The sequence below is a fragment of the Lissotriton helveticus genome, chromosome 6, assembly GCF_964261635.1.
Source record: "Lissotriton helveticus chromosome 6, aLisHel1.1, whole genome shotgun sequence".
Classification (NCBI taxonomy): domain Eukaryota; kingdom Metazoa; phylum Chordata; class Amphibia; order Caudata; family Salamandridae; genus Lissotriton; species Lissotriton helveticus.
The window spans coordinates 500,112,295-500,137,284 of NC_136067.1; the positions used below are offsets into that span (position 1 = coordinate 500,112,295).

General features: G+C 46.0%; 1 protein-coding gene across 11 annotated transcripts in view; it reads left to right on the forward strand.

The window, feature by feature from the left end:
• MLIP (muscular LMNA interacting protein) overlaps positions 1-24,990 on the forward strand; it is a 1,868,253-nt gene that overhangs the window by 406,235 nt on the left and 1,437,028 nt on the right. Inside the window, exon 3 of one of the 11 annotated variants that reach the window (XM_078647957.1) lies at positions 4,077-4,225. The exons of the other annotated variants lie outside the window; for them this stretch is intronic. Within the exon in view, the coding sequence (XP_078504083.1) occupies positions 4,223-4,225 (3 nt within the window). The 5' untranslated portion in view covers positions 4,077-4,222. The remainder of the gene's footprint in view (positions 1-4,076; positions 4,226-24,990) is intronic. 11 annotated transcript variants of the gene reach the window in all.

The following is a 24,990-nucleotide window of genomic DNA, read 5'->3' on the forward strand; positions in this document are numbered from 1 at the left end:
CCATCTGTGCTCCTGTCCCCTGGTTACTGGCGCAGCGGGAGGCTCTTCTGGAGGGGGTTCGGGATCTTCTGGTGAAATTGGTGTTCTTACCGGTCCCTCTGGCATAACAGGGTCTGGGTTGTTGTTCCATTTTGTTTATGGTCCAGATGGTGTCGGGAGGATTCTGGCAGGTTCTGGGCCTCAGGAGGGTGCATGGTTGGGTTCGGTCCATTCACTTCCAGTTGGTGTCTTTGCTGTCCATCAATCCGTTGGTGGGGGTCCGCGAATTCATGACGTCTTTCGATCTGCAGGATGCCTACCTTCCTGTTCCAGTGGCTCAGGAGCGTTGGATGTTTTTACGTTTTACGTTTGGCAACTCCCTTTTCCAGTTTGTGGTTTTGCCTTTCGGGCTGCAGTCCGCTCCTCGGGTCTTCCCCGAGCTTCTGACTCCATTGGTGGCTCTGGTCCGCGGTCAGGGTATATTTCTTCATCCTTACCTGGACGTTTGGTTAGTTCCAGCTCCCTCGTTCCGGTTGGCTCTCAGTCGCACTGAGGTGTTTCTGGCTGCTTTAGGGGGCCCGGCTTTCTTATCATTGTGGGGATGTCGTTCCTTGTTCCATCCAATGATCGTCTCTTCCTTGGGGCTCGGTTTTTGGACAGATTTGGGGGTGGACATTCTGCCTGTGGCTCAGGTGGTCAATGTTCCTTCTCAGATCCTGTCTCTTCTATCCCTCCCGGTTCAGGTGGTGGCTCATTGGCTCTAGGTGCAGGGGGATGTGGCATCACGTTTTTTCTGGTTCCGTGGGAAAGGTTTCTTTTGCACATGCTGATTACTTATGTTCTGAGTCATTGGTCTCCCCGTTGCCTCCCCCTCTCTTCTCCGGTCCCGGTGTCCCCTCAGATCGGGATGGCTCTGGGTTGGTGGTTGGGTCGGGGTCATCTGCTGAAGGGAGTTTCTCTCTCTCCTCCGGCTCCCATTGTGATCACCTCGGTTGCCAGCCTTTTGGGGGGGCCTGACTGGGGGTTCATCGGTCCAGGGGCTTTTGGCTTTGTTGGCCTTCTCCCAGTTTCTGCAGGTTTCCGTTGTTCTAGTCTGGTCGGACAATGTCGCTTCCATTGCTTACGTGGACAGGCAGGGCAGAACCAGGTCCTCCTCTCTGGCTCTGATGCCGAGGCAGTTGTTCATTTGGGCGGAGTCTCGTCTGATGGTGCTCTCTGCGATTTGTTTTCGTGGGGTATCCAAGTCCCTGGCAGATGCCCTCAGCAGGGCCTTCCCGTCCTCTGTGGATTTCTGCCTCCATCAGGTGTTTGTGGATCTGTCGGTGCATTGGGGTGTTCTGGTGGTGGGCCTCTCTGCGTGTGTGGGCGATGCCAAGGTGGCCCGGTTTGTCTCTCGCAGTCGGGAGTGGCCTTGGCGGTGGATGCTCTCTCCTGCCCTAGACCTCGCGGCCTTCTGTGTGCTTTTCCTCCCTTCCCCCTTCTCCGCTTCCTACTGGGGGTCCGATCCTTGGGGGCTTCAGTGATTCTGGTGGCTCCGGCTTGGCTTCATGCCTCCTGGTTTCTTCTCCTGGTGGCGATGAGGTCGGAGGTGGAGTGGTTGCTCCCTCTGTCTCCATCCCCTTTGGTGTTCCCAGTGTTGCAGCAGGATGCTCTGGCCAGGATGCGCTTGGCGGCCTGGAGGTTGAACGTTTAGGACTGCTGCGTATGGGAGTTCCGGCTGGCTTGAACTCCTCTCTGCAGGCAGCTAGGCGCCTGTCGCCCACGAGTCTTACCTGAGGCACTGGTGTTCTTTCTGTCGATGGTGTTGTGACAAGGGTTTGGACTCTGCTTTCTCTTCTTTGTTTGAGGTGGTGCTGTTTCTCCAGGATGGTGCTGCCTTGGGCTTGAGAGTTTCTTCCCTTAGTTTGCAGTGGGCTGCGATTGTTGCATTTTCGGAGCCCTTGGGACGATCTCTCGGATCCTGATGGGTTGGTTGGTCGCCTCTTTGGGGACTAGGTAATGTTCTTCCTGCCCCTCGGCAGTGTTTTCCCTCCTGGGATTTGTCACTTTTCTTGGATGCCTGGATGCTTTTTGAGCCCTTGTTTTCGGTGGACATGCGCCTTTTGTCCTTCGAGGCCTTCTTTTTGGTGGCCTTTTCCTCTGCTCACCGCCTTGGTGAAGTGGGTGCTCTTTCTTCCTAACTCTCTTTTTGTTGGGTTTTTGGGGACTGGATCATTTTGAAACCGGTGCTTCCCTTTCATCCTCTGTGGTTTCTCTGTTCCACAGGGATCAGGAGTTGGTCCTTCCTTCCTTTTTTGATTCCGCATCATCGGAGTCTGAGGTGCGGCTGCACTCTTTGGATGTTCGGTGGGCTCTCCTGGTCTATTTGGAGCGGGTTGCTCCTTTCCCTCACTCCGATTCGCTTTTTGTGAATTTTGGGCCTGTGCGTCGGGGTTTGCGTCCTTCTACTCCTTGTTTGAGTCGTTGGGTTCGGTCTCTTATTGCTTTGGCGTACATGGCGTCAGGGCTCCTTTCTCCTTTGGGGGTTCCTGGTTGATCCGCTCGGTCCATGGCTGCGTCCTGTGCGGGGGTCCGAGGGAGTTCCATTTCTGAGATTTGCCAGGCTGCCTCCTGGGCTTCGCCGTTGTCCCTCGCCTCTTGTTACAGGTTTGGCCTGGAGGCTGACTGTGCTGATGTTCTTGGGTACAAGGTTCTTTCCACTTTGGTTCCTGGATGGTTTTTCCTTGTTGTTTTTGCATACCTTCTTTGGTTGTCCTGATTGGCTTTGTACATCTCAATGCATAAGGAATTGAAGCGAGGGAGGGACGAGGAGGTAATGCCTCAATTATTTACCAGTAATTGCATTACTCTGAGTCCTACTCCCTCGCTTCCATAACTTACATCCCTCCCTCCCTTCCTGGTCGTCCAGGCCAACCTTTTGGTATGGTTTCGGTCTATGTGGTATTACAGGAGGTTGGAGGGGGATGGGGGCTATTTATAGTCCCCGCGTGATAAATCACGTGGTATGGGTGTCTGGTGAGGCAGGGATGCCTCAATGCACAAGTAATGGAAGCGAGGGAGTAGGACTCAGAGTAATGCAATTACCGGTAAGTAATTGAGGCATTAATTGTAATCGTGCACACTGTTCATGTTTGCACCTATTTAAAAGTGTGCTTTTGCACAAACATGAACAGTGCATCGGATACCTAATACGTCTCTAAGATTCTTCTGACATTTTAGCAAATATAGGGGTATTTTTTTCAAAATGCTGATTTTAAACTATCAAGTAAACAAATACAACATTCATAGAAGATAAATCAAGAATGAGACAATATTTTGGGGCATCGTGATACGTGTATCATCTCAGCAAGTTGACTATTAAAATGCTGACACCATCCAAATACATCTAAAAAAGAAAGAATAATCTGATAACACACAAAAACAACAGTACACTTTTGCAGCTGAGTTAGCCTCATTAAAGCCATATCTTGACAAAAAAATAGAGAGGGATCAATTTACAAAGGCACATGTGGGTACATGGAGTAGTACTATAGGAGTACTACTTCAGATACCCATAAATACATTTGTGTATTGGTTAGCATTATCAGGCAACATTACAGGAGTGTTAGGGTGAAATGCATAGATTCGGTTTCAAGTAATTCCTAGAACTATACCTTTGAACTACCTACTATCCTCTGTTTTGATCCACAAATAAGGCAAACTACACCTGCAAGCCCCTTCTGTTGCAGAACCAATCTAAGCACCAGTTCATGTTAGAAGCCCAGATACGTTCATGCTAGCAGGTGACCCACTATGATTGTAACACAGCCCCTGCCTAAACCAGCCTAAGCAATTTTTACCGTTCTTCACAACACAAATTATTCAATGTCATATTATGACTTAGCGAACGAGAAAGATATATAATGTATTTTCCTATTAGAATGGTATGCCCCTGAGCAGTGAATAAATGATTAAGCAGACAAACCTCTAAATCAAAATCATTATAAAAGATGAAATCAGTCTTTCTAACAGCAGGTGTCTGTAAAATGGGCAATTAGATTTATCATCATAAGCATGATATGCCTTCAATTGACTGAGTTAATGACTCTTCTGTTTAGCAACTCAAACTCTCAGTGCAAGCCAAGATGAAAGAAGATTATTGCAATTCCAGATACTGATCGCAGTGAGAGGAATTCTTCACAGGATTTGCTTGAAAGGATAGCCTTCTCTGGCTCCCAACTGTGATGTGTGACACAAAGTGCATATGGTACGTTTTTCTCTTTTTTAATCCTATTTTAAAACAATATATGATTGTTATTATAGAAAATGAAGATGTTAAATGCGAACATGAAACAATATAGAAGATAAATGGACAAATACAACTATATTGCAAATATGGAAGATAAAAATATACCAAATCACACATAATACACTGAGAAACAACATAGTCAATGGGGAAATGGAAAAGCTCCGAACATTATGCTGATGTAGAAATATTTAAGAGAGACTAAATATTAAGAATCAATGCTTGTCCCCCAAATATCTGATAAAACATCCCGAAAATCGCCACCTAAGACCGTAGATGTGGAGCTGATCTCAGAGAGTGCTCTGACGCGTGAAAACCTCAGAGGCGACCGTTATAGCAGCGAGTGAGCCACTGCACCCTGCGTCGGAAATGGAACCACCAAGGAGCAGTGAAGAGGAGCCGGAAAGATGCGACGTGTCAGGCAACCAGGCATTATTCTTGGCAGCCGCACCACCTGGGCACCAAGAACACAGACCAGTGGCAGAGATAGAGGCGAGTCGAATGAAATGTTGGTGTTGAATGAGAGCCCTGTGTTATAATGTACTTTTACTTAATACAACCTCCCTGCAGAAGTTCTCTCCCTGCTGCTCAACCACTGATGATGTCAAATAGAATGTTGATAGTGTTTGGTTTAGAAGAGTATGTCAGTTGGTGTGGAAGGGCTGAGCTGTAGAGAACCTACTCCTGGTGGGGTTTTACAATGGATCTGACTAACATCTAATAAAGCTGTGATCCTATTCTACACGTCTGGACATCGCATCATTCTTCATTATAACACTGGCGACGATGCAAAGAACCCATGGAGCTACCTTGATGGATTGACTGTTAAATACTGAAGTGAATGATGCCGATTTGAAGGAGTAAGGAATTTAAAATAATTTTCCTTCTGTTTGGGAAATTATGGGACTTAAAAGACTCAAGTAAGTGAACTTTAACTTATGGATTTTATGAAACTAGGCACCCAATTGCCCCACCAGTGACCCTGCCAACGGTCGCCCTTGCCAGATTGTGCCAGTTTCTATTTGCCTGCCTACAGCCTGGGAAGAAAGTGTCAGCATATAACTGATCTAGCTTAATGGAAATTTAAGAGAGCCCTCTTGTTTTAATGTAAAGGATTGGCAACTGCTCTGGATTTTCCCTTCATCAAACCCTCAAGAGAGCCCAGCTGTCTTCTGTTTTGGTCTGAATCAATGTACCCGAATTTTTGGCTATTGGTTGGGAGGCACACATCAAGTTCCCGTATTTGATTCACAGTTTAAATTTAATGAACTGATCAACTGTTTGGTTTGGAAGCACGTTATAGTTTGTGTCATAGTCTGCATTCCTCATGCAGTAAACCAGCAATGTTAATGTGTCGGCAGCTGGAGGAAAGTATAATTTTTGATCAACATAGATTTTAAAGTCAATCTCAACCTGAATAATTAGTGAACTGGCAGTGTGTGAATCAGTTAAAAAAAAAAAAAAAAAAAAATCGACCCTCGGCAGAGAAGTACTTCATTTCAGCCACTGGGTGGTACTAATGTGTTTCTATCACATTCTTCAAAGTAATTTTCGTTAGCCTTCGTGAAAACAATGTGTTACCTGCTTCCCTGCTCGTCCTGCCTTCGACTACACCGGTTCTCTCATCTGCTGTGCCTTTCCGAGTTCGTTTACTCACCGTCTTGGATACCATTGTCCGTTGGTCGACGGTTGGCCAGCAGTGATCTTCTCTCCTTCCCGTCTGTTGTCCTTTTGATGACGTGTTCAGAATGCTTCGAGGAGTTAGCGAAGCTCTGTGGTGTCAGTCTTCTCCGAGAGTTCTCTGCTGCAGTGGACGTATTTGTGCAAATTTTATCCATGAGCCACTCTGGACTGCGTCAAGTTTACGTGTCTCCATTTTGTTTTGGTTCACGCTATTTCATGTACAATGCTTCAATTTGTCGGACTTCTGACGCCGCAAAGCATTTATTAGACAGTTTGGATCCAACCTTTAACATGGAATGTTCTGCATGGAGAGAGAGAAGAACATTGGAACTTTTAACTCCTACACTTCTGAGCGTAATTTGGTGCCGTCCACGTGGAGCTGTGCAACATGATCCCGGGTGAGAATTCGCTCACCGGAGCTAGTGTTATTTATTTATTTGTAACTGCTTATTTTCCACTGCATTCTATTTAACATAGTCTTGTTTTTGAGAGTGATGTGAAGCCAAAAATTAACCTTGCTTTGGCCCATTGTTTGTATATCTTTGAAGCATTACCATGTTTTGTCAATTGTATATTCGAGTGTGTGTCAGGATTTTATTAGATCTGGAAGGGTTTTTGGGATTTGTATGTGTGTTTTGTTTATTAGTTCAGGTAGTGTGAGCTCTCACTTCATGATATTTGGGTTGAAGGGATACCTAAAATATGTTTGTTTTGAATTTATAGTTTTATAGGAAATTTTGACTGTATTCTGGGATAAAGGATACCCTGGTTTGTTTTTCGTTTCTGAACTGTGCATTTTTGGTTGTGCACGCTAGTTTGGAGATTCTCAAGTTGATATGAGGCTGTTTCTTTATTAGTGTATCTTTTGGGAATTTGTTAGACTGTGCATTATAGATACGCACGTAGAGTATTTTTTCGGACTGTGTGTTACGGGTGCACACAAAAGAAGGTTTCTTCTAGTGTAACTTCTCTTTTTTTGTTTTTTACCCTTCTAGTTGTGTTTAGCTTGCGCATTGTGATGTGCACATTAAGTTGGAGTTTCTCTTGTTATAATTGTTTTGGGTTTAAGCAAACCAGGTTATGTTTGCTTTGGAGATTCTCACTATATATTGCTTTGGATTTTAGCAAACCAAGAAATGTTTGCTTTGGGTTAAGAGATACCCACATTAGTTTTTAGAGTGTTTGGGAGGTTTTATTACCCTTTCTTAGCTTGGGTTGTGTCTTATTCCATTTCTTTTGGGTAGACCTAGTTCTTTCATTGGTTTGTGCCTTAGTTTGTGGTACATTTGGACTCATATTGTGCCCGTAGTTTGGGACGTAGGTTTTGTGGATAGTTTCCACTGGTTTTGATATATATTTTAATTTAACTAACTTTCTTTTGTTTATGATCATTATGAAAGGGAGATGGGTGTAGCATCTGAGTTCTCATCCATTTTTCCTTTGTCCTCATATGTATGTTTGGCAACTTTCCTACATTTGTTGTTATGATCATTTTTAATATAGAGATGATGTATAATTTTTCTTATTACATCCTCTTTTGTAGGAACATGTATTTTACCATCTTCACATGTGTTAATTGTTTTCTATCATTATGAAAGGGGGATGTGTTATAATGTACTTTTACTTAATACAACCTCCCTGCAGAAGTTCTCTCCCTGCTGCTCAACCACTGATGATGTCAAATAGAATGTTGATAGTGTTTGGTTTAGAAGAGTATGTCAGTTGGTGTGGAAGGGCTGAGCTGTAGAGAACCTACTCCTGGTGGGGCTTTACAATGGATCTGACTAACATCTAATAAAGCTGTGATCCTATTCTACACGTCTGGACATCGCATCTTTCTTCATTATAACACCCTGCTGTACGGACTGTGGCTGCTGTGGATTTGACTGATCGGCTGCTCTGCTTCTCACCCTGGTGATCCGTGAGTATTGGGAGGGAGGGGTGAGGGGGGCAAGCAGACCGCAGACAAATTTTCTGTGTGTGAAAAAGGCCGCTTTATTGAAACAGGTGCACATTAACAAATTAGAAACCTCGGCCAACGCCTTCCAAAACTAGTCCTCACTAAATAATAACTTCCTTAATTTGCACACCCCACCCCCACCCCTAAACGTCATTGACCCCGCCCCCACCCGAACATTACATCATTACAAATCCAACAATGCAAAAACCCAGCATAAACATTTCAACTTATCAAACCCTCCAAACCCTAAAACAAACTCCACCGTTTGCCCTCAAACTCATTTTGATCCCCCAACCACTGTAACCATCCCAACAAGTCATTATGCCCAATTCCCCTGCCGAATGAGCCAACCAAGTAAAAACCAACCACAAACTTGCCAAGCCTGACAAAAACACAACTAAACCCCGCACAGCACCTGTTCCAAGCGGCAAAATAACACAAAAAAGGCCCCATGTCCACCTGTTCCAGCAAAAAAGCCCAAGGAAAGAAAAAGAAGAAAAACTGAAGAATACAAAAACCGGAGAACGAACAAAAATATGCACCAGAGTACATGTAACTACACACATGTACAGCTAGGGGAGGGAGGGGGGGAAACATTTCTTAACTCAACCTCCCGGCCACCAGGTCACCAAACCTAAAATGGTGGCCGTGGGGGAGGAGCAACAAGCATTTATGCTTGGGCTTCATTTGGTAGGGAAAGAACCAGCCCAATATGAAAAAAGCCCGGGACTGCCGATAACCCCCCCCACCTGACCCTCCCAAACTGCCCGTGGGGGGGACCTCCCTTCGGTCGGCTGCCCCCCCCAAGTCCCCCTTGGGAGGGAGGGGTGAGGAGGGCAATAAGACCGCAGACAAATTTTCTGTGTGTGAAAAAGGCCGCTTTATTGAAACAGGTGCACATTAACAAATTAGAAACCTCGGCCAACGCCTTCCAAAACTAGTCCTCACTAAATAATAACTTCCTTAATTTCCACACCCCACCCCCACCCCTAAACGTCATTGACCCGGCCCCCACCCGAACATTACATCATTACAAATCCAATAATGCAAAAACCCTGCATAAACATTTCAACTTATCAAACCCTCCAAACCATAAAACAAACTCCACCGTTTGCCCTCAAACCCATTTTGGTCCCCCAACCACTGTAACCATCCCAACAAGTCATCATGCCCAATTCCCCCTGCCGAATGAGCCAACCAAGTAAAAATCAACCACAAACTTGCCAAGCCTGACAAAAACACAACTAAACCCTGTCACCCAGAAAGCGGGGGGGGTAGAACTACCCCCCCTTTCTGCCCCCCCAACAGACAGCGAAAAAACACTAAAGAACACAAAAGGAGGAATTAGCCAGTAAACTCCTGAATCTTCAAACAACGAGACAGAACTTCTCACAACTCCAAAAGATATAAGTCCATACCCAACCTGGAAAGGTGAACACCGTCATCTCGAAAGAACTCAACTGCGTCATACCGAATGTCACTATGCGTCACGCGACCAAAACCCAAATCTTTGCAAAACCTGGAAACCTCTAGGTTGATCTTTTTTGGGCCTTATCAATTGCCTTGGGCTTGTGAGCCCCTCTCCAGGATCTCCTAGGGACTAACTCCGTCGCAAAAACATGGCAACCCGCCCACTGCTGCTGCAATAGAGAAAGATCCTTCTTCATTGCTCGTAAGAGAACCACTCCCTTCACCCTGCACAGATCATTTTCCCCCAGGTGAATTACTAAAACATCAGGACATTTGCCTCCACCCAACCAGGAATTAAGGGCAGGAATCAAATCCTTCCAACACATACCCTCTCTACCCCTCCATATCACATTGAAAAAACGCTCATTAAAACAAAATAGCTATTCCATACTTGAATCTGTGCCCACTTCACGAATGAATGACCCACAATCCAAATGGTCATAGCCGTTGACCGAGGACCAGCCACCGAACCCGAAATGAGAAAAGCAGCATCAGATTTTAAGACAACGAGGATGACGCAAGCGCCACGACCTCGTCATTTCTTACATAGCGCTGAAAACACCTGGAGGACCAACGCCCTAAGCGCATGATATCTTGCCCAGACCAACCCCGATTATGCGCCTCAGTCGCTGCCCCAATTCGAAAAGAATGGGTGCCATACTTCTTTTCATCCAAACCAATGCTCCTCAACGCTTTGCGCAATACCATGCGCAATTGATATTCAGTGACCCTGGAGCCATCTGCATGTTGAAAAACGCCAGCTTCCAGGGCCCCCCCAGAAACAGTACACCATCTCCTGGCCCACTGTAAGGGGCATGTTACAGGGGGGGGAAGATGCTATTAACCAAAGCCCTTTACTTTTGCCCCTTTGATCAGTTTTTGAGCGATGCAGCCACAAATGCACACCTTTCTCAGACAAATGAACATCCGCCCACCCAATACCTTTATTAAACCTAGAACCCAACAACTCTGAAACCCTAAATGCGCCAAACAACATCCACACCATGAGCGTGGAGAACAGGCAAACCTCAAACTCATCTGTACAAATACGAGGAAGCGCCGCCACCACCCGCGCCAAATTCTGCTAGGACAAGGGGTTCCGAACTGACTGCTGCACTCCGTGCTCACGAGCCCACCCTTCCAACAATCTCCTCCCCAATTCACCAGCCGAAGGAGAGTATCCCCAAAGGAGTTTACCCATAAAAGAAATCCCAGCAATGGTAACCCTAGATAACCCTCTATCCATCAGATACAGAATGAATTTAACTATATCTTCCACACGCCTCCAACCAGGTTCATGTCTGCGAGCCCCTGACGCCAAGAAATTCCTCCAAGCCAGGTCATATGCGGCTCGAGTAGATGAAGACAACGAACCTACCACCAACTGTAAGACCATGTGTTGCCGACCTCCCAAAGGTGCTCCGGCATGCGTGTCGGTGTCCTGTCCGCCTCCGAGGCAAGCCCATGGAATCTCTCCCACTGTGAACGAGACAAAGCATCCGCAATGTCATTGTCCACACCAGGAATGTGTAGGGCCCTAAAGCTGATGTCATACCTAAGGCACCCCAACACAAAGACTCGCAGCAGTTTCAGATATCTGAGTATCCCTGGCAGACTGTCTGTTGATAATGTCGACAACAGCCCGATTGTCAATGCGAAAATGAACCTTTCTGTGAGCCAACTCCTGCCCCCACAGTGTCAAGGCCACCACCACCGGAAACAATTCCAAGAAAGCAATACTTCTACCTCCATCTTTCCACTGGTCTGACCACTTCTCCGCGCACCACCTGCCGTGCCAATACAAGTCAAAACCATCACTGCCTGCCGCATCGGAGAAAATCTGGACCTCCCACAACCAGTCCTGTTCCCGAGCTAAAGGGACTCCATTGAATGAATGCAAAAAGGTGGACCACATCCGTAAACCCTCTTTCACTCCAGCAGTCAATCTCACACGGTGATGAGGCAAATCATGTCCCGACAGAGCCCTGCCCAGATGCCTGCAAAAAGTTCTCCCTGCTCTGACAACCCTGCAAGCAAAATTCAAATGACCCAACAGGACCTGTACCTCTTTCACAGTAACCTTTGGTTTTGCCAACATTGACTGTAGAAGCTCCAACATTTTCACTTTCTTATCCTGTGGCAAGCGAGCCTGCATTGCCCTTGAATCGAGCTCAATGCCCAAAAAAGACATGGTCGCGCAAGGACCCATGGTCTTTTCCGGCGCCAATGGCACTCCCAAATATTCCATAAGTTCTTGAAATTTTTCCAATGCAGCCTGACACGCAGAGGATCCCTGGGGCCCCACAAAAAAGAAATCGTCTAGGTAGTGGGTAACTAGCTCATGACCAGATTGGTGAGTGAAAAACCACTGTACAAAAGTGCTAAAGGTTTCAAAAAGAGCACAGGACATCGAACAACCCATTGGCAGTGCCTTGTCCACGTACCATTTTCCATTGAAATGGATACCCAGAAGACTCCAATATTCAGGATGGACTGGAAGCAGTCTAAATGCAGATTTTATATCGCATTTTGCCATTTCCGCTACAGGACCTGCTGTCACCACTAAAGACATGGCCACATCAACCGAAGAATAGGACACTGAAGCTGACTCTTCATCAATGAAATCATTAACTGAACCCCCTTCCGGCCATGATAAGTGTTGGATTAACCTTTACTGCCCAGGCTCTTTTTTGGGAATGACTCCTACGGGTGAAATGATCAAGTCCTCCAAAGGCCAGTCCTCAAAAGGACCCGCCTTCCTACCTTCTTGCACTTCCTTATCCAGTTTGTCCTGCACTATTGGTTTAAGCTCATCAGCCGATTTCAAATTCCTGGACCATCGCCGCACACAAGGCCCTGAATATCCCAATCTGAAACCTTCTCGGAAACCTGTCAGCAAATTTTTTTGAGCTCTCATATCCTCGTACCCCTTCAGACTGTCTGTCAAATGATCCAACTTAACCGGAGTACGAGCCTTTGGGCCCAACCCCTGGAGCATTCTTTCCCCCTCTGTTTGCCTGGGATTGCAGAGAGGTACCGGACGCGCTAGCACTCTGCTGGGACCACTGTTGCCCGCCCACTGTTCGAGGCCCCCAACACTTAACCGATGGGTGTCTCCTACCACACTGAGAACATTCATGTCGAAATCTGCAGAATTCCCTTGAGCACAGACCTTTGTTAAAGTCCCAACATACCCCCCTCCTGACTGTGTAGCTGATGTACTTCCCACCCCTCCCCTGGTGGGCTTTCCCTGAAAGGGCCGATAAACCAATGGTAAGTCGCTAGCAGTGAAAATAGTCTTACCACCGACTGAAACACCCATTGTGTGTTGCCAAAGATCTGTGTCCAATACGCCCCACTTGGCATCAGGGTCCCAAGCCATACGAGCTCTAAACTCCTCGTGATATTGAGCCAATGCAAAGCCACTACCAGTGATTTGTGCCTTTCTGATAACATCCATGTATTTGAATAAAGCAACGCAGCGCTCTGGAAACTTTTCGCAATATGCGCTAGCGTAAATTAAAAACACTGACGTCCAGTTTTCAATAGTCAGCGGTACTTTAGGGCGCTTAGCCAGCTCATACTCGTCCTCTTTTGAGCCTTCTTTAGAGCGCACTTCCCTATGTAGCAACTTCAAAAGCTCTACATACTCACCTTTCCAAATCCTCTCTTTAGTAGAAACCATCAAATGAGCCCCTAAAGGCTTAGCCACACCCATATAGGGTAATTTCTTAATTTTCAACTCCTTGCTATGTAAAGGATCTTTTTCAACTCCTAATGACTCAGTGTTCGTGCCACTCTCAACCTTAGCAACCGCACTCTCCCCATCACCTGTGCCAACTCCTTGATCCTTAACATAGCAACCTTTATACAGTTTGCCTCCCGTCTCTCCCTCCAACGATTCACTCCCAGCCCCCACAGACACCATTTTGGGTTTGGCCCGTGGTTCACAAAGTTCACCGGGGTTTTACAAGGGTGCTTGCCCTGGCCCCGACCCCAATGCCAGTTGCTCCGCATTGTCCACCATCGGAGGAACCCTTCCTGCGGGGCCGCGCTCTCGAGCTGGTCCGGACACCACCACTTTCTTTGCTTGCACCTCCACCGGTGCCTGTAAAACACTACGAGAAGCATGAAAATGCCCTCCCCCCCCAGAAGCAGTATCACGCAGTTCCCCTTCCTCGGGGCTATCCTCATAATAATCCATAATCAAAGGCTCCTCAAACTGGGGAGGGCTTGACAACAACAACCTCTTATGAGCTGTCCCAGGCTCTTCCACAAAAGAATGGGCCTTGCCAACCCGTTTTTGAACACTTAACGGGGGAACCGACTGTACACGCCGGTACTCTCCCAACTTTTTACTACTCCTGTGAAGATTGTCAGCAGTCCAATCCGTCCTCTTTGCGTGAAGATATGTAGGGGCCAGCGAGGTCGCGCCGGACCTGCATCTGCTGACCGCGCCAGGCTCCCCCAACGGTACGGAATGTGCCGCTCTAGGCTCCACCCTCCCTTCTCCTCAGTGACCATGGGCTGCACTCCGCCCTACCGAGTCTGCTGTCCCACGCCGATCCCTAACCTGTAAAGAAAAAGGCTGGACTGATGTGCCGGGCCCCTGACTACCAACCACACCGTAACCAATCGAATCCTTGGACCAATCTCCCTGTATACTCCCCTTGTCTTGTATCACCACATTATCCGAAGAAAAACCAACTCTGCGAGGAGGAGGGGAAGGCTCCACCACCTCCTCCCCACTACTCCAATCTAGCATGGCCTGTAACACAGCCGACGCAGGACCCAAGGCTTGGCCCCCTGAAACCACCTGGTCCGGAACCCCTCCATCGCCTGACCCCCCAACATAGGATTGCGCAACTCAACAACCCCCTCCAATTCCTCCTGATATCCAAAACTGGCACCACTCCTACCCCTACCAGCTTCCCGAACACCCTTAGACCATGAAGGAAACACATCAAGCCCCTCCCAAGACCTTGCTCCCACTCCAGACCTCTTACTCACCACACCACCTGAAGGAAGAGTGCCTACCTGCAACAAATTCCTAGAAATCCCCTTGGTGGACCCCAAGGAATGAAAAGGGGGAAGTTAAAGTGCCTGTCTCATGACCCCGTGGCACAAAAGACATGTCCTCCCAACCCCCCATCTGTGCCCACTCCCCCTCTCCCACGGACCCACTCTGCACAGAGATCACCTCACCCCTATTGGATGCTGGAGGGGAAAACAACAGGGGGCTGAATTGCCCCATCGCACCCTGATCACAAACCTCCTTTTCAACCTGAATTTGAATCCCCTCTTGCCCCACAATGCCTTCCTGCCCCCCCCACAGACGAACGAGTCGGCGACATAAAACTCGCCCCCCTCCCCAACACACTCAAATGCGGCGTCATTGCGAATGCCGGGAGGGCAGATAAACCTTGCCCCTCAATACCCAGCGGTACAGGCTGTAATTGTATGCGCAAGGGAGAGCAAGCAACTCGCGCCAACTCCTTCCACCCCTCCCTGTGCAAACACGGACAACTCCAAAGCGGAGGCCGAAGCAGAGCGCTTCTGGCTGCCGCGCTGCGCACCCTTCTTCCCCCGCAACGCCGGAACTGAGCCTGCCCGAAGTGAAACCGCCGGAGCTTGAAGCAGCTCCCGCGGCCCCCCCACGGACAAAGCCCCAACCTGAGAGGGTCTTACCGGCACCAAAGACCGCTCCGCGTCGTCACTCACTGCTTCCTCCGGCCTCCGTGCCTTCACGCCCTGGACCACCTTCCTCATACGAGAGCGGCCGCGTTCACTCAGTGCCCCCGAGCGAGAACGCTTGGGAGTGACACAGGCCGCCACCACCGCCGCCACACTGTCAGAAGCATGACAGTGAGGCCGCGACGGGCCCGCCACATTGCCAATCACCAAATCAAGCCTCCCTGCCTCACTAAGAAGCCGAATGGCTTCCAAAACTCTATAGTCCTCAGCCGCCATTACTAACAATAAATGGACGTCAAAAAATACTATATTAACGAAACACTGATACTACCTCAAAAAATGTCTTAACTCAACCTCCCGGCCACCAGGGCACCAAACCTAAAATGGTGGCCGGGGGGAGGAGCCACAAGCATTTATGCTTGGACTTCATTTGGTAGGGAAAGAACTAGCCCAATATGAAAAAAGCCCGGGACTGCTGATAACCCCCCCCCCCACCTGACCCTCCCAAACTGCCCGGGGGGGACCTCCCTTCGGTCTGCTGCCCCCCCCAAGCCCCTGTGGAGATGCACACAAAGCGTCAGAAATGAGAAAAGCGTGCCCCGGGAAGGCACCCACACGAGAGCGAAGCGAAGAGGGAGACACCCTCTGAAAGTGATTTCGGTGACCGGACCTGGGAGAACGAGGCCGGTCTTGAAACAGAGGCTGCGAGTTCCAGTGGTGGGGGACAGAGTTCGCAGGGATCATTAAACAAAAGTTGCCCTCCGGGGCCTGGATGACAAATGGCCATGGCGCGAAGAGCCTGACAATAGCACACTCGAATCAGTACTCCCCCAGTGAACCCCACAATATAAGACCACAAACGGGCCTTGGGGAGTGTAGAGTAGTGGCCCGTCTTGAGTTGTAGAGGTTCTTACACATCAAATTGCATAACACGCCACATGAAATGGAGGCAGTCTTGATTCCTTCCTGGTCACTGGTGCATAAGAACAAATTATGTGGCACCTTGAGAAAGCAAAGGAACAGAATGCTAGCGGTGCACCGTGGATTGGAGATAGGTGATGTGGAATAAGCTGTTGAAGCAGCAAACGCCTGACCCAGATGATCTGCTAGAAGCAGCTGTGAATGAGTGGAAGGGATAGAGGCCCAACAGGCCACAAGGGAAGCAGCACCCTTTGTTAGACGGTGGTGAAGATCCCCTCCACTGAACCTAAGCCATGCTCCTAGATGGGAGCAAGAACAAAACAGAGGCAATAACAATTATTTTGGCAGCGAAGGGACATCGATCAGCCCTCCAGACAAAAATGGAAAAATACACCCAGCCTAGATCAGAGGCCCCACTTGTAGGAACAGAAGATCGATTGCCCCTGGCATCAAAACAGAGTCTGACAAGTGATGAGTCCCTAACTCTACAGGATATAATAACGGCAATACAAGGCATAAAGACTTCCCTGGAAGGCAAGATTGATTCAACTACTACGGAGATGACTATAATGCATGCTGATCTACGAAAGAATGGTGCCACAGTAAAGGAGACCGAAGGCTCTATTGCAGTACTTCAGACAGAGACAAAGGCGCTGTGAACCCAAGTGGGAGACCTGAAAGAGGTGGTAAGGGTTTTGGAAACCAGAGTTGAAGGCTCCGAAGGTCAATCTAGACAAAATAATGTACGTATCATTGGAGTTCCAGAAAAGGCAGAAGGCCCATCAGTGGATGTGTTTGTCGAAGATCTAATGCTTAAATACCTCCAACCCAGAGGCCTTTCAAAATACTTTGCGGTAGAGTGGGCCCACTGGATCCCGGGAGTCACACGAAAACCAGGAGCTCCTCCGTGTCCTATCATAGCCTGCATTTTCAATTTTAGGGACAGAGACGTTACTCCGCAGGCAGCGCGCGGTGCCTCACCGGTCACTTGAGATAATAGTACCAATCACGTTCTTTCTGGACTTTACCGTCTGTGTGCAGAAAATGAGCTTTTCTTTCCTGGAAGTTATAAAGGCCCTAAGAGATAAAGAACTGAAATATGCAATGCTATTCCCAGCTAGATGAAGAGTGTTGGCCGAGGACAAGACATGGTTCTTTGAAATACCTGAGGAAGTATGGAATTGGTTGGAGGGATGGAGCACTGTTTGAGAAAAAAAAGCCTGAGGGAAGAGAAATAAAGATGGGACCGGGCCTGGGAAACTGTCAGGCTTCATAGAGACACCATAGTTGAACAGAGTGGCGGACAGGAACAGACAATGGCAACACCCTGAACGAATGCCACCAATAGACTGGCATGGCTAATTGTCCGGAGGTGGCAAAATTGTGAACTGCCCATCACTCTCTGAGGAGATCCCCCAGAGGTTCTGAATCAAGATGGTCCCACAACACTATATCCTACAGAGACATCCCAGAGAATCCGCTGAGGACAGATGTTTGACTCTGGAATTACAGTGATGGCCATAACTTTACACACATGGTTTGGAGGGGTGGCAGTTGGGAGGTAGTTTGGTTACACGCTTCTCAGATGTTAAGACATAAGAAAGAGTTCAAAGGCGCTCTGCATATTTGGGGGACAGGAAGTTTAAAGTCCATCGTGCATGAAGGCAGATAGGGTGTAATGCAATGGGTGTTCGTTTGAGTTGTTTGTGTGTGTTACTGCTAGTTATGATGACGTTACCATGAAACATTTGGGCCGAAAGGTGATTACCCGAATAACGAGTCCTATACAGCTGCGATTTCTTAAAGTACAAGAAGATAGTAATGGTGACATTATGCCTACTGAAGCTCCGAGATATGGAAATAAATCTCTTTATTATTAGAAATATTACAAAATATGAGAGAGAATGTTATCCCCAAGTTTGAACAAAAGGTTTAAGATACTTTCCTGGAATGTAATTGGTTTAGGTGATAGAATAAAAAGAGGGATAGTCCTATATTATTTGAAGCTGCATGTGCCCGATGTGGTCCTACTACAGGAGACACATATTCGGGGAGCGCAATTTGACACACTCAACATGTTGGGATACAAACTAGTGGCACATTCAGGTTACATTGGAGACTCTAGGGGAGTGGGCTTTTTAATGCTCTCCTCTTTCCCTTTTACGAGCCGGAAGGTTATGAATGACACTCAGGGATGCTTTGTGGAGGTGTCAGGTCACTGGGAAGGTCAACCCTTTAATATAATCTTGCTTTATGTTCCTCCTAGACTGTAGTTCCAGGTACTACCTGAGGTGGGTGCCCTGCTCCTAGATCTCCCCGAGTTTAGGGCAGTGGTTAGATGTGACTGTAATGCGGCCCTCTCGCCATGAGTGACTGGTTGCCCCCATGCTAACAGGATCACATGGGCACCACACTGAGAGATTTCTTGTCTACAATGGGTCTACAAGACATAGGGAGGGCACTTAACTCCATGACGCAGCAATATACTTATCTCACTTGGGCATATGGCAGTCTATTACGTATAAATCATATTTGTACCTGGGTCGCCAGCTGCCCTGCTTTCGCGGTGCCCACCACCTCACCCGATGTATCTGAGCCACTCTCCAGTGTGTGTCTTTTATGACTCTATAAACTGAGCCAAACATGCCTGGGTAGGATTAATCCCTGGTATCTCAAAGTGCCCCATATTAAGACAAAACTCCAAGATGCCACAGACCACTATATATCCGAAAATGAAGGGGCAGTTGCTTCGACTTGTCCTCTCTGGGAGACATACTAAACAGTAATAAGGGGATAGGGTAGCAGGTCAAAAAATAGAGAAAAGGTCACAGCTAGATTCAATAGAGCATGAACTCCAGGAATTGGAGACTCGATCTCAGAAAGCAGCGAGTCTGTGAGACACTGCCATGCACTCAAACAAATGGAATTTAAGGAGGTTGCAGAGGAGACAGCAAGAGGCAGATATTGAGCAACACAACCTCTACGAGGTAGGGGACAGAGCTGGCAAAATTCTGGTTTGGTTAGATAAGCGGACAGCAGCATTGAGATGGGTGTTCAAAGTTAAAGGGAGGGATGGCTCCACAGTCCATGAAGGGAACAATATAACTGATGCCTTCGCTGATCATTATGAATGGCTTCAAACATCGGCCTCTACGGGCTCAATCGAAGAGTCTGAGATAATTTGGTCTGGGTCTGGGAAGGCGTGAGGCCCAAATGGCCTACCGATTGAGTTGTATAAGCTAACAGGTATGAAAGAGGCACACCTCCTCCCACAAATGTTTAGTGAGAGCTCTGACAAAGGAATATTCCAGAGGGACTAAAGAATAGCTAACATAGTGCTGATACATAAGGAAAGTAAACTACTGAATGAGTGTGCCTTATACAGACCACTCTCATTGCTAAATGCAGAAATAATATATATTGGCCAAGTTACTAGTGAACCGCCTGACCCAGGTTATACAATTATTAGTCCACCCTGATCAATCCGGCTTTATGCTAGGGTCAAAATACGGCACTCTATCTTAGAAGGCTACATGGAGCCATAGGCAGAGTAGCAGACATCTGTGATGATGCGATGTCGGTGTCCCTGGACGTGCAGATGGCATTTGACATGGTTGAATGTCCAGTCTTATATGCAGTTTTGGAAAACAGGGCTTTGGCAGCAATTCCTAGCATGCATCATACTCCTATATTCAGAACCGCTGGCGCAGGTGTTGGTAAATGGGAGCATGTCCAGGGTCTGAACACTGCAGAGAGGAAAGAGGGAGGGATGCCCCCTCTCTCCACTGCTATTTGTGCTGGTGCTAGAGCCCCTGACGGTATGAATACGTGGTGACCCCATGATTCAGGGATTGTGTTGGTCCTCGAAGTGGGAAGACAGAATCTCCCTCTATGCTGACGACATTCTATTGTACATGGCGAACCCCAATACAGCTCTTCATAGAATACTGCATATTTTTTATTTGTTCTGTAAGTACTTGGGGTACACCATAAATTGGGCGAAATTGGTGATTTATCTTCTTACAGGCAACCCACCGTGGCTCCCCAGAGGATGTGAGATATGGATAGATGCAATGGGGTTCCAGCCCTGCCAAGTACCATGCATCATGCGTTAGAGTAACCCATTTTACTGTGGTGATCCTCATCACCGCACTGAAATGCAAAGTCACGTATATGAGAGACTCCTCAGCTGTCAAGCCAGAGCACTGGCTATTAATGCTTCACCATTTCCTGCCTGAAATCTGGCATGGGAGCGCACAGTGCACACTAGTTTTGCAATGCAACACATGTAGGATTTGCCATGCGCATTACACTTGACTGCCTTCAGCAGTCAGTGCCCAAGACACAGTGATGTCAGGGCAGTGAGTTTGTTAGAGTCACGGTAATTGGGAGCAACTATACGTTTTGGCTGCTGGCAACAATGTTAGCACAGTTCTTTGCTGCTCAGACCCGCATTAATGAAGACCTGCGAGTCGACCTGACCCGACCCCACACCACGGCTGAGTGAACTACGGGACTGCGACCACCGTTGGGGTGGTGATTCCTCACTCAGCAGCCCAGAGCATACACCCCACTGTTTAGCTTAGCTGAGGGGGGCGATCATGCCCGGCCAGCGATACTGCCATGGAACTGCACTAGAAAGTAAGCTATTTTGTGATTGAACAATAATAGCCATATAGATGGTTAAAGTCGAAACTTTTTAATATTACATAATAGAATCGGTTTACACTACGTAGAAGAAATATTTATCTTGTTTTCATAAGCACTGTAGTCTGTCACTCATATCTACCCCAACAACTCTCGCATGACGATAACCGCGGAAACCTTCATGGTTATAAACAGAAATGAAATAAATACAACCGAGGCGCTTATGGAAAATGGAGTTCACAAACTAGTACCTCACGTGTTTTTTTGAGCTCATGACAGGAGGTACCCCATTTACATAGCAGCTGTGGGCATGAGACCTCATCTCCTCCTGACAGGCCGGGAGTCCGAGTCGACTGTAAGCTGTGGCCGTTCATCAGGCAGGGCAGCCGCACTGAATTGTTGCTCTTGTGGCCTTCCCTAGAAAGAAGTAGGTGCTGGAGTGAGGTATCATTCCTAAGTTGCTAATGCTTCCATTAGGTGAAAATGCAAAACTGCATGAATCAAAAGAGAAGAAGGCAGTCCCAAGCAGAGATTGTGGGAGTTTTGAACAATGCCACCAGAGTGAAGGGATGTAGTATATAGGGAGAATATCCTGGTGTAAAGTTTGCAAGACTGCAAGTCAGAGGGATTCAGCAGCGATGAGTTTTCGGACAACAATGGGAATGTCTTACTAGTCCAACAGCAACTACTTTCATTCTGCACCGACCCGGAGTGTCACTAACAGAGCCTGTAGCTCTTTGACAAGATGCCTCAACTGGTAAGATCCGGTGCCACTGCATGGTTGGGCAGGTAGCAGCGCCAGGCCCCAAATCAGCAATGATTTATATTGGGGCTCATGTTTAATATCATGGTTAAACATTTGTTGAACAGCACAAGCTTCCATTTCTAGTGCTTTGCAGGAGTTCTAAAATCATCTTAGAGTTTCTCGTTGCTGAAATGGTTGTAATTTTGTATATATATATATATATATATATATATATATATATATATATATATATATATATTTCAACCACTCCCGACTCCTTCTGCAGTAATCGGACTCCGACACAGGGGTAAGCTTCACCATTAAGCATTGTTTATTTAATCCGCTTGACGCGTTTCAGCACACCTGCCTTTCTCACAATGAGAAGTCACATAAAATCAAACATTTTTAAACAGAAGATTCAAAGTCACGTGGTAATTGCATGATAGATACGGATGACAGACTATGCATGTCTATGCATTATCACTATGTATCGCTGAGACCACTTCATTTATCCAGTAGTTAAAACATCACTACCAGACCACAATGTATGGTATACATTTCAAATGTGCTCCAAATTAATTATTTACAAAAACCATACCAAAATTACTAGAGATAGATTTTCACTATTATAGCATTGCTAAAAGTTCATTTTTAACTCTCTGTTGCTTTTCCTTGATAAAATCTTAATGGAGCAAATATATTTCCAAATGTCCTTTGGGGTATTTTTCAAATCAGCACATCCAATCCAGTTTTATGTTGGTCTCAGTATTCATTTGCAACAGAATATTGGGCCAGTGCCCCCAATTAAGCCACATCCCGTCTCTGGCTCTGCCAATAGACCAAAATAATTTCATTTTAGTACTCATCTAAAGCACAGATAATATCTTAAAAATCTAATAAAGTGCATGTGCATTACAGTACATAAGATATCACGTGCAAATTTGCAAAGATGCTTTACAGTACCTATGATGTCATGTGCAAAGCCGCAAATAAAGTGCAATTTATATAATTCTACTAATCAATAATTATACCTAGATTTCAAACAGGTCAACAAAGTGCTTGTGCTGATAATAAATTCATTTCTTATATTTGTGTGCAAAAATTGCTAATGGAATAAATAAAGTGCTAGTGCATACAGTACTTTTCATACAATTTTAATGTATAGCATCAATGCGCCAAAACACTCGAATTTGTGGTCCTCTTTATATAACACATTATTAATTTATTAATTCATTCATTCAAAGCACATCATTGCTATTTTGACACTTCCTAGGACTAATTGGCTTAAACTTATTTATCCTGATTGCATAGTTAATGTTTAATCTTTTAGCATCCTCTGATTTTTAAAATCAACATTCTACTAAAAATCAATAAAAATGGAAGTTTGAATTATACCAAATTTACATTTACATCTTCTTCTACATTCAATCCATTTGGAGTTTTGGTGTTAAACAAAAGTATATATTTGGATTCCAATTTACGGAGCTTTCTTTCTCTGTCACCTCCTCTCAAATTTTTAGGGACTTGATCTATTGCAAAATAGACAAGATCATTAACATTCCCCTTGAGTTCTTCATTGATGTGGCGAGCTACCACATAGTTCTTGTCATTATTCTTTATTGCCCTTAAATGTTGTAGAATGCGAATGTGAACCATATGAATGGTACTTCCAACATACACTTTTGGAAACAAACATTTTAAGACGTAGACAACATAATCACTTTTACAACTTAATGGAGTTCCTATCTTCCATGGGCTATTTAATAGAGGTGAAATGATTTGTTGTTCGTTTTTACCGTTTCTACAGGCCTTGCATTTATGGCATTTATGAAAGCTGAGGGTGACCTTCAGCCACACTCCTCCCCCTTTCCTTACTTCCGGATTTATCTTAAATAAATCCTCCCTCATTGATTTAACCTTGTTGAATGTTATCATCGGTCTTCTCAACACATTACCCTGTAACACAGGGTCCTGTTTCACCAGGTACTAGTGCCTACACAAGCTATCCCTCTCTTTCGCCTGGTAGACATTGCATCCCGTGATCATTCTTATCTGGTCTTGAGTGTGTTTTTTCTTTTCTCTAACTTTCTCTTCATTAGGTTTCAACAATGTTTCTCTTTGTATGCTATCTACTTTTTCCTTTGCCTGATTCAGTATTTTGGGAGCATATCCTCTTTGTAAAAATCTCCCATTTAGAGCACATTGAGCTTCACCTAGAGCACCCTTATCACTGCAATTTCGTTTCATTCTCAAATTTTCAGCATATGGGTTGCTCATGTTCAATCTAGGTGGGTGAAAGCTCTCCGTGTGCAATATTGTATTTTTCGCGGTTGGCTTTCTGTATGTGTGTGTTTGAATTGATCCTTGTTAGATGTACACCTCAAGATCTAAATATGTAACACTTTTCTCACTTATGTGTTCAGTAAATTTTAGATTGAGGTTATTCTTGTTGATGTTGTTGATGAACTTCTGAGCTGATTCTTTAGATCCATTCCACACAATAAATAGATCATCAATAAATCTGATCCACTTAATTATGTGGTTGCTCCAGGCACTGCCATGGTCAGCTTTGAGCACCTGCTCCTCCCACCAGCCCATATGCAAATTAGCATAGCTGGGGGCGAAGCAGGTGCCCATCGCCGTCTCCTGTAGCTGCCTGTATGTGTCTCCTCCAAATGAAAAATGATTATTACTGAGACACAGTCTACACATTTCAATCAGCATACTTGTATGTTGATACAGATTGATGGATCTTTTGTTCAAAAAATGCCTGACTGCCCTTATGCCATCCTTATGGGCAATGCTGGTGTATAGGCTTACAACATCTAATGTAATTAGAAGATATGACTCATCCCATAGTTTGTCAGCTATTTTATTAAAAACATCTCTCATGTCCTGAATGTAGGCAGGTAGTGTCCTTACATGTGTCTGTAGAAATGAGTCTAGATATCTAGAGGTCGGTTCAAATAGACTGTCAATGGCCGAGATGATAGGTCACCCAGGAGGTTTATCTTTATGCTTGTGAATCTTTGGAATTAAATATAGGGTTGGCAGTATCGGATTGTCTACTTTTAGAAAAGAATATTCAGATTTGTTGATTAATCCCAATTCTCTCCATCTGGTTAAGTCCTTCACATATTTATGTTTAATTTCTGATAGATTGCTCTGGGGGACTTTTAGATAGCACTCTGTGTCTCTCAGCTGTGTCATGGCTTCAAAATTGTATGCTTCTAAAGGCCACAGAACCAGGTTCCCACCCTTGTTTGCCTGCCTTACAACAATGTCCTGCCTGTTCTGTATTTTTGTTATCACAGCCTGATATTCCTTCTCAAACATACTCTCATTTAAAAAAAATTATTTGCTAGACAATATCGATAACAAGTCCTTTAGCACAAGTTCTGCAAACATATCAATCGCATCTTTAGGGGTATTCGGTGTCAATGTTGATGTCGGTTAAAGACTGTAGCTGGTCTATCAAACACATCTAGACAAAACAATTCATCTGTCTGACGAATAGATTCCACCAAATCTAGCCCTTCTGCCTCTCTCATTAATTGCTGACATGCAAACTGTACCTCCATATCTCCCATTTCCAAATTTCCTGAT